This window comes from Hevea brasiliensis, chromosome 3, assembly GCF_030052815.1.
Source record: "Hevea brasiliensis isolate MT/VB/25A 57/8 chromosome 3, ASM3005281v1, whole genome shotgun sequence".
In the NCBI taxonomy this organism is placed as follows: domain Eukaryota; kingdom Viridiplantae; phylum Streptophyta; class Magnoliopsida; order Malpighiales; family Euphorbiaceae; genus Hevea; species Hevea brasiliensis.
The window spans coordinates 19,859,302-19,870,067 of record NC_079495.1 but is presented as its reverse complement, the minus strand read 5'-3'; the positions used below and the strand labels follow the sequence as shown (position 1 = coordinate 19,870,067).

At 23.0% G+C, this 10,766-nt stretch overlaps 1 protein-coding gene across 1 annotated transcript; it reads right to left on the bottom strand.

Moving 5' to 3' along the window:
- Positions 1-1,590: 1,590 nt before the first annotated feature.
- Positions 1,591-3,665, bottom strand: LOC110659448 (two-component response regulator ARR8). The gene is made up of 5 exons (XM_021817394.2): positions 3,155-3,665; positions 2,923-3,026; positions 2,621-2,698; positions 2,181-2,251; positions 1,591-2,056 (listed from the first exon to the last, which is right to left on the bottom strand). Exons 1-5 carry the CDS (start codon positions 3,255-3,257, stop codon positions 1,792-1,794), a joined length of 621 nt encoding a protein of 206 aa, XP_021673086.2. The 5' UTR covers positions 3,258-3,665; the 3' UTR covers positions 1,591-1,791.
- Between the last annotated feature and the right edge of the window lie 7,101 nt (positions 3,666-10,766).

The window sequence follows — 10,766 nt, the reverse complement described above, 5'->3', positions numbered from 1 at the left end:
CATAAAAATTTTTTATTAATAATTTATATTATAAAGATTTAATAATCTAATAAAATATTTTAATTTTATTTTACATAAGATGAAATGTATAAAAATTTATAAATATTATTATAAAAAGCATATATTTTATATTTAATTGAATATTTATATAAACGAGTTTGAGTAATAGATACTCAATATATAAAATTCGAACCCATTTTAAATTCGATTATATACTACTCAAATCTCTCTTATCAGGGTTTGATCAAATTATGTGCCCATAAAAATTCGATCCACTGTCATCCCTATCAGCTGCTATTAATTTGATTCAAATTAGCCTATATTTTTTTTAATTCTAAAGTAGTCGTTATTAGAAAGATTTTACTTAAATATCGTTTCTTATAGACATAAAATTAAAAAAAAAAAAAAAGAATAGCCTATATTTATCTACGTGTAGATAAGATTTAGAGTGATTATGAAAACTTGATGTGTTGAATCATGAATGAGTCAATATGATAAAGCAGAAAGTTATCTGAAAAATGCTATGCTCGTCATCAATTGCAATAAAATCACTTCAATTTTATATGTATAATTAAAATAATTATATTTTTATTTTAAATTTAAATCTCAATAAAAATTAATTAAAATTTTTTAATTTTTTTTCCTTCAATATCGTTGCAATAATGCAAAAAGTCTAATATAAGCTATAGAGGCATCTCATTTAGACATTATTTTATTAAACTAACATTAAAAATTGAATAATTCTATTAACATTAATTGGAATATGTTGAAATTTAGTGAAGAAATGAATTTAACCCAAGGCCAATAATTGTCAAGCTTTTTTAGTCAAACCCTAACGCTGGTTTTTTAACGAAAATAAAGAAAAATTTATTATTTGCCCCTTATGATTTGATTGATATTTTAATTTTTTTCAATATTTTAAAAATTAAAGGATTTAATCTCTAACTTATATTTTTCTTATATTTTTTTAATTAAAATTAATTATTATCAAACAATTAATTCTTTGTCATATGAAAAGAACTTAAAAAAAATTTATAACAAAGTTAATAAGAAAAAAATTTTAATTATTCCAGCAATTATTAAATATATAAACTATATCATTTAATATTTAAAATATAAAATTAAATTATAATATCAATTAAAATTTATAAATCAATCAATAAATCTCTCTTAATTAAATAAAATATATATTTATCAACAATATTAAAAGGATCTTTTATTCTTTTATATAATAGTATTTTTTAAAATATAAAAATTAAATAATAATATTAATTAAAATTTAGAAATCAAATAATAATGGCCTGACGGAACCTGCACCATTTGTTTAGAGAAGAGAAATCATCTTAAGCTCTCTCTCTCTGTTCAGTTGTTCATATGTGCTTTGGCCTTTCTCCTTCCCCTGTGTATGTGCTTCAATTAAACTTGATTCATTTAAAAAAAAAAAAAAATTCAGATCCTCTCTCTCTCAGTTCAATTGTTCATATGTGCTTTGGCCTTTCTCCTTCCCCTGTGTTTGTGTTTCAATTAAACTTGATTCATTTAAAAAAAAAAAAAAAATTCAGATCCTCTCTCTCTCTTTTCTTTTGGATGTTATTAGCAAATCAAAATTGGAGTGAAAAATTTTCATGTAAAATGTATACATGAAACAGCTCTATCTCTACACTCCTATTGAGCCTGTGTCAACCACCACTAAATTCTTCAATGGAAAAGGAAGAAGATGATTATCTGGATAACATTGTTAAAAGGAGAAAAAAATTTAATAATAATCATAATAAAGGCCCTCAAGATTTATCAGACCACAGTGGTGATGTTATTGTATCTGGGTCTTGTTCTATCCGGTGAAAGCCCTTCTTCCATAGCCTTCCTCTTGCTATTGTTGGGTAGTTGTTGTGGTGGCGGCGGCGGCGGTGGTGGTGGTGGTTGCAGTTCTTGGATTTCTTCATTTTCTTGTTTTTGGGTCTTTATTTTTGTTTTCATCATATGAGGTTTAAGTCTATGCAAATCTGATAATTGTACTGGCTTCAAGAAAAACTCTTCTGCTCCGTCCTCTAAACATCTGTTACCAAATTACAACCATTAGTCAATTTGGTCTGCCTTAAGAACCAGATTACAGATCCCTTAACTTTTCCAAAATGGGCGAAGAACAAATCCAAATCTAGCTTGATTTGGTCTTTTTTTACCTAGTGATTCTTGAAGGAACATTCTCAGATGACATTATCACTACTGGTATGTTTCTCAGAGATGATGATTCCTACAAAATCAGAGAAAAGGGAGGAAAAAAAATCCCATAAATCTCTTTAATCCAAAAAAAAAAATGTGCATAAAATCAAGAAGCTTTCATGTATGCTCATATGGCATAACATTGTATAAGCAAGTAAATCTTAGAATATCATGACACTGATTTGTTTGGATTGAAAGTAGGTGGAAAAAGTATGGAAAAGAGATTTTATTTGACATTCTCTAGCTAGTGGGAAAAAAATTTTCATTCGAAGAAAGAATTTCAATGAAGAAAATTTCCCAATAATAGATATGGATCTTATTTAGAAAGATTAGGAAAAGAAAAGAGAATATAATGATGGCAGAGAATGGAGACAAGGGAATAGAAAACCAAAAAGCATACCTTTATTTTCTTGAGCAAATCATAGCCTGTCATGCCAGGCATACAGTAATCTGTAATAATAAGATTCACTTCCACTTCCTGGAAAGCCACAAAAAAACAAACAGAGAAGAAAAAATCTCAGAAACCCAGGAAGGAAGTTCAGGAAAAATTATCATGAGATATGAGAAATTCCTGACATTGAAACATTTACAGAAAGAAAAATAATAATAATAATAATAAAGGAAAGAAAAACTCCTGACATTGAAACATTTAAAAAAAAAAAAAATAATAATAATAATAAAGGAAAGAAAAGGAAATTGTACCTGATTATTGTTTGGAGAAACAGAAGGTGTTTCCGGGTTGCTTTGGTCATCTTCATGTAAACCCAGAAATTCTAGAGCTTTACTACCAGAATCAACTGTAGTAACTGCAATTATATAACACAAAATCAGAACCCAATGAAAACAGAATCTAAACACATGTAAAATGAAACCCATTAAGGGAAATTTTTCCCCTTTTCTTTTCTCTGTTTTATAGCCAGGAAAATTATAGTACCTTGATATGATGAGATCTTGAGGAGCCTCTCAATGAGTTTTCTGTCTATTAAGCTGTCATCAACAGCTAAAACATGAAACTTTGAGTCTGCTGTTATAGACATTGCAGCAAATTGAAGATCCAAAACACTACTCAAGAAGAACAATGAAAGGAGAAGACCAATAAAAGGAATGCTCTTCTTTTTTTGTCCTCCTGTATTTTAGATTGGCATTTTGGCTTCTGTTCCTAAGATGTAAAGGAAGAAGTGGGAGAGGAGGAAGAGAAAGGGTTGAGCTTTTTTGTATTGAAATGAAACCCAACAAAGTCCACAACCCACAAGCAAGATCCGACCAGATTTCTTTCCAAATCTTGCAAGATGATTATAGAACAGAATTGGGAGAGGAAATGGAAAAAGAAGAAAACCAAATAATAAAAGAATAAAAAAAGAAAACAAATCTTTATGGAAAATGTTAAGGAGAGGAGGGAAGGTGGTGAGTTTTTATAATTTTATTTATATATATATATAAATGAGTTATGACCATGAGAGACTTACATGTAATAAAAGAAAAAGAAAAATAAAAGATATGGGAATAGGAAGTTTTGGATGAAAGCAAAAGGAAAAGATGGAGAGGGAGGCATGTGGGACCCATCAAAATCTCCACAAGAGATACAGGTGATGTAAGCAGAGGTGCCTTTTTCTCCCTTATGTGAAATCATGTGGCACTTACCATATCTTGAGCAGGTGGGGAGTAGTGGTAGCCAAAGAGAGGCCAATTTTCTCTCTTGATTCCCTTTTAAGATTTGCTTCCCATGCCCATCCATTCCACACACACACACATGCACATCTCTCTCTCTTCATCATAATTTTCCAGTCTTTTCTTTTATTTTTTAATGATTTCCATTCTCTTCCTATTCTTGTTTAGGTACTTTGCCTAATCCCCTCATATAATATTTTGTATAAAAAGCATAGTCATATTTTTGCCTAAATATTTTTTTAGATTCAATTTATTATTGCACTCAATTTATAAAGTATATAATGAGATTTATGTATTAAATTAAATGTCACATATTTATATATTAAATTCATGATAAATTGAATATATAAAAAAAATATCCTCACCTAACATAAAAATATATTATTTAGGATCATTATTTTTATGTTATTTGAGATTTTGTTGAGGAAAATAATTTTTTAAAGATATTAATTATAAATAATTATTTTTTTATAAAGAATTTATTTTAAAATTAAATTTTACATATTTAAATAATTAAAAATCAAACATTTAAATTATACTTTTAAATTATTTTTTTTATTTTTAATAAGTTTATATCTATTAAAATTAATTTTTTTTACCATTTTAAAATTATATAACTCACATCGCTTTGATTTATTTAGGATTATAATAATTTTGAAGTGTTTTAAAGAAAATTCGAATTTTAATTAATAAGTAAAGGATTCACATATTTACCAATTAAATTAATTTGATAAATTAATTTTTCTAAATATATTTTAAAATTACACCTAAAGAAAAAATTTCTATTATTTCAAAAAAAAAATAGAAAATAGGTAACAAGATTTAATTATTCATTTTTGTTGAGTGATTAAATTAAATTTTTGTTTTTATACTTGAAATTATTATATAATTTTTAACAAATTTTTTAAAAGTTAATAATAGGTGATTTAAAATTATATTTAATTATTAATTGCTGACCATTAACAATTGACTAAAACAACTAAAGTAAACAAATTCATTAATAGTGAAATTTATTATTTATTCAGTAATAAGCATCCATTAATCATCATGAAGAAGAAATTCAGTGTACTAAACTACACGTGGGGAGATTGCTTTGAAACAACATTGCTCTGTAAAAAATTAAATTAGGTGGTTACTTTATTTTTAATAAATAAATTTATTCATAGATAATTATAATTAAATGAATTAATAATTAATTTACTTAATAATAAAATATCAATAAAATAAATAAAAATAAAATAATAACAGAAAGCATCATTACTAAATGATTTTTTTTTTAAATTAAGGGTGGATATTGAATAAAAATTATTATATATTTATTCATTAAATCGAATAAAATCTTAATTATATTAATTTGACATAAATTATAAATTAGTCCATGAGGTATGTCAAAATCACATAACAGTCCTTATTTTTTTTATGAGTAATAATTGTCCTGAAAATTTAATTTGCTTAATAAATTAGTCATTAATTTTTTTTTAATTTAAAATAATTTAATCTCTTAAATTTTATTTTATTAACTAAGTTCTTACTTTTAAATTTATGTTTAAGTAATTATATATTTTATATTTAAATAATTATATATTTTGTAAATATTAAATATTTTTATAATTATAATTATTAGAATATAAAATATTAAAAATAAATAAATAATATGCTTTTTCAAATAATAAAAAAAAAGCTTAACGACAAACTATTTGTTTTAATAAATTTTTAAAATTTTTGTGTTATGATATATAATTTTATAAAAAACTATTTTATTTATAATAATTTTCAATCATTTTCTAACTATTTCACCTAAATTCAATAAAAATAGATGCCCACAGGAAATGGACCATTTTTTTTTTCTAACAAGTTTCATCAAATATGAAATGAAATTGTACAAATAAGATTTTCCACGAATTTACTTAAGAGATCTCATAGCCTTATTCAAGATTCTTTAGTTGAGACTTTGATATTTTCTCGCATATATTATTAAATATGGCATAAATTTTTTTCAAAGATATAGTAATGGAATGGGTAAAAGAATCTATTGTATAAGATCTCAAATTATACGAGATTGACCTTCTAGAAATAGAAGACCATATTGTTCTTGAGGATTTCTCCTCTACGTCAATTGTAATCCTCCTGATTAGACCCTTAAATATTTGTCTAACTCATTGTAATCTTTACTTTTATTATTATTATTATTATTATAAGATTTCTCTATATACCCATTTTTATAGTTTATAAAAAGAAAAATTACATATATTAAAATTAATATATGTACAATGATTTAATTATAACAATTAATTATAATAAATCTCACATGAGTCTCATTATAATTAACGGTTATAATGAAATCATTGTATTTATATTGATTTTACTGAATAAAAATTTAAAAAGTTAAATATTTTGAAATTTATAATTATTTTTTCTAACAATAAATTTTTTGAAAATTGAGCTTAAAGTCTCTTATTAGAGTGTAATAAGTCTTAATATTGTATTCAATACTTATTAATATTGTAATCTTTACTTTAATTCTACTAGTGTGTGTGTGTATATATATATAATTTAATCAAAGGAATGGTTATGTTGACAAAAGTGTAAGAACAGAAATCACCTTTTGAAAGAGTTGGGAAAGAGCAATTATGGAGACAGCTCGATCTCCAACAAAGCTAAACGCGGATTTTCGAGACTTTTACATTATCAAATGACTAATCAAAGGTAAAGAAAAAAGAGACTCTCAAGAATTCAACACTAAAAGTTTGTTTTATATATATATATTACATTTTTATTTTAATCATAATAGTTAATTTTATTCATGTTGATTTTGTCAATTTGTGAAAGCTTAAAGTATAGTTAATAAAATTTAAAATATAGTCAATAATAAATGAAACTATTTTTAATTTTTTTCAAGTCATTAATATTATTACTAATTTACTTAAAAAAAAGTTTAAAAACAAAATATTATATTTCTAAATTAAAGATTGTTGTTATTAATTTGATTTAGAATCAAATTTTAAAATCCGTTTCTAATACCTCATTGCTAATGGTGGTGAAAATGGAAATTTCTCTCCGTTTTTATTTTTGAATTATTCTATTTTTAATTAAGAATTCTCTTTAAAAAATTATAAAAAAAAATTATGTTTAGAAATGAATTTTTTTTTTTGCTTCTAATTAGTAAAGGTAAAAAAAATAAATTTTATTTATTTTAAAATTATTTAAAAAATAATAAATTTTAAAATGTTAAAAACAAAATTAGTAATAAAAATTACAAATAAAAAATTATAATTAATACATTAGATTAAAAAATATTATTAATTAATTACTAATAAAAATAATATTGCTAAAAACAAATTACTAATACAAATAAATTAACCAAAAAAATTATCATAAATATATTACAATAAAATATACTAATAAAATTAAAATGTGAGAAAGATTTATAAATAAAATAGAAAAATATTAGATAAATGAAAGAAAATGAAAAGAAATAAAAGAAAAAGCGAAATGATATCAAACGAAATGAAGGAAATATTAATGAAAAAGGAAAAAATAAGATAAAAATGAAATGGGTGATAAAAAGAAGAAAATAAGGAAAAATGAAAGAAAATGAAATAAAAAGCGAAAATTGAAAAAATATTAATAAAAATAAAAAAATTGAATTGAAGGATAAAAGAATGAAAATGAAAAGAAATGGTGAAAACAATGAAATAGAGAAAGGAAATGAAAGAATAAGTAAAATGACGAAGGAAAAGTCTTTGATAAGTGATTTAGAAAGAATTGTAAAATCTATTTTTAATTGAAGAGAAAGACGGAATTTTTTTTCTCCTCCATAAAATAGAAATAGATTTTTTATTTTTTTTTTTCTAAATTTTAAACGGGATAAAAATAAATTTCTATATCCATCCCTAAACTTTAAAAAAAGGCAGGATATTTACTTCCATAATTTTTATGGTCAACAATTTAGAAACAAATTTTGAAATTTATTTCTAAATTTAGAAAGAAATTTTGAAGTCTATTTCTAAATTTTAATAAATAGCAGGTTATTTCATTCTATTATTTATTATCCCACATAATTTATGATAAGATGTTTGTGCTACATTTAAGACTTAGATAAACTTAGTTCTATTAAGTTAGCTTTTAGCGTGGAATTAGGCCCGGTTCATTTTCTTCGCATGGTATTAAAACTTATCCCACTTTAATATTGGACCACTAGCATATGTGTTTGCTTATAAATTTTATGCTCCAGATGTTTATGGTCAGGCATAGAGAGAGAGGTGTATTGTCCTATATTATTTTGGGATAAGATGTTTATACTATATATTGTTTTGAGATTTTTGAATGCGTTTCTAAATTTGAAATGGGATAAATACGAATTTCTATATTGGTTTTCAAACTTTAAAAAAAGTGGGATATTTGCATTCGTAATTTTTATGGGCCAATAATTTGAAAACAGATTATAAAACTCTTTTCTAAATTTAAATTTAGAAATAAATTTTAAAGTCCATTTTTAAATCTCAACAAATGACAAGCTATTTTCTTCTACAATTTTCAACCTCTACAATTTAAAAACGAACTCCAATTTTATTTCTAATTTAGAAACGGATTTTAGAGTAAATCCATTTCTAAATTTTAGAGGGTTTTTTTTTCATCTATCTACATTTTAGAAATGGTTTAGAAATATAATTAAATTTGTTTCTAAATTCGAAATAAATTTCGGAGTTTGTTTCTAAATTTTAGAATTTTATTTCCTATATCAATATTTTAGAAACTAAAATTCATTTTTAATTAAAAATGGAATTAAATTTGTTTTTAAGCTCGAAAAGGATTTTAGACTATGTTTGTATTGGAGGAAAATAAGGAAGGAAGGAAAATTATGAAGAAAAATAAAAATATTTTCCCTCTTCTGTTATCTGAGAATGAGGAAAAATTGAGAAAAATTGAAAATAAGGGTGGAAAATAACAAATGAGTATCACTATTCATTTTCTCTATATTTTAGAGGAAAAGTGGATGAAAAATAAATAAAATTTATTTTTTTATTTTTATAATTATTTATTTTAATTTCAAATAAAAAAATAAAATAAATATTTTACTATTTAAAAAGCTATTTTCTCTCTTTATTTTCCTACCTACTATCCAAACAAGAAGAGAAAAATAACTTTCTCATTATTTTTATTTTCCATCCTTATTTTTCCTCCTTTATTTTCTTCTTATCTAACAAAGTTCCATAACATAGGCTTAGAGTTTATTTTTAAAATTTTTTAGCCTTTTCTTTCTCCTATTTCTACATTTTAGAAATGAATTTCAAAATCCATTTCTAATTAGAAATTAAATTAAATTTGTTTCTAAATTAGAAATGGAGTGCAGAGTCCGTTTATAATTTTTGAACCTTTTTTTTTATTTCTAGAAATATATTTTAATTACAAACGGAATTAGAAATGAATTATGGAGTTCCTTTCTAAATTTAGGAATTTTTTTATCTATAATCCGTTTTCAAATTTAGTGCTAAAATTAGTAACAGATTCTTGTCCATCTTTAAATATTTTTTATACTCTGTTACGAAATTTAATATACAAATTTGGTTTATATTTTGTTAAAACTCAATTGTAAATGTGTCCGTTTCTAATTTTCATTGCTATGCCTACAATTTCTCCTAGTGTTTGCTTTTCATTGTTATAATTTTATAAGTTCATATGTTTAATAATTACAATTTTAGTTCATGTGTTCAATGGGTTAATCCCAAATAGTACAAGAATGTAAGTCTGTATTCAATCTTTTTAGCTATGATGCGTTAATGCTTTTCTAACGAAAGATATATACCCTATTCAAAAACTATAATTTTATAAAATTCAATTCAAATGATTTTTTTTTATATTTTTATATTTAAAATGAAAGAATTTAATTTTTTCAACTTAAAAAAAAATCAATTTAAAAAAAAATAAAAATCAAAGCAAAATTATATGAGAATTTAATTTAATTATTTTCTTGCAATTGATTTATTTCAAAGGAAGTCATAATATTAAAATTGTGTTTATAAATGTATTTATTGCATATATTAAATTGTGTTAAATAAGAAAAGAGAAAATGTACAATACAAGTATCGAATACATTTTTTTTATTATTTTTAATAAATAATTTTTATACATTAATAAAATAGAAAAAATATATTATTGAAATTTTAAAAAATAAATATAAGAGAATTATATTATTAAAGACAATTCACAATATAAGAAGCTGAAAATATTGTATGCAATGTTTTTTAAATTGAAATAATAATATTTTATTAAAATATTTCAGAAAAAACTTAATATTAGGTTAATTTTAACCTCCCCATATACCCAATTTAAAATTTAAAATATTAAGTGAAAAAACTTAGAACAACATCAAAAAAAAAAAAAAAAATTACATAATGAACTTGAAAGCTCCAATTAATAAGTCGGATTAGCATATAAAATAACTACTCTTATAAGAGAGTGAGCGATTATAATAACTTGTATCTAAATCCAAGACATAATTTAATAAGATTATTGCGATAATAACTACTTACAGTAAAAAATAATTTGACCAAACTCAAAAAATTCTCTCACATAAAATAAAAAATATTAACAATATCTTTGGAGTCTATCTCAATATCTACACAACTAATCTTATAATTATAACTATTAAATTATTAATTACTAATTTTTAAAATTGATAAAAAAAATATTTTTGTTAAATACTCATAATCAATGATTAAAAGTGAAAAAAAATTATCTCCAAAATCAATCATTTGTGAGAACATAATAACCAATTATTCAATATTAGTTATTGTGATTTGATTAATGATATGTATACGTGTGTGTGTGTGTGTAAAGAGGTTTGGTTGGATTCTTATTTCCCACTGAAATTGAAA

Coding starts and splice junctions, on each gene's coding strand:
- LOC110659448 (XM_021817394.2), bottom strand. CDS start 3,257: ATGTCTATAACAGCAGACTCAAAGTTTCATGTTTTAGCTGTTGATGAC. Junction 3,027..3,154: donor CAAGATCTCATCATATCAAG/GTACTATAATTT, acceptor ATATAATTGCAG/TTACTACAGTTGATTCTGGT. Junction 2,057..2,180: donor GTTCCTTCAAGAATCACTAG/GTAAAAAAAGAC, acceptor ATTTGGTAACAG/ATGTTTAGAGGACGGAGCAG.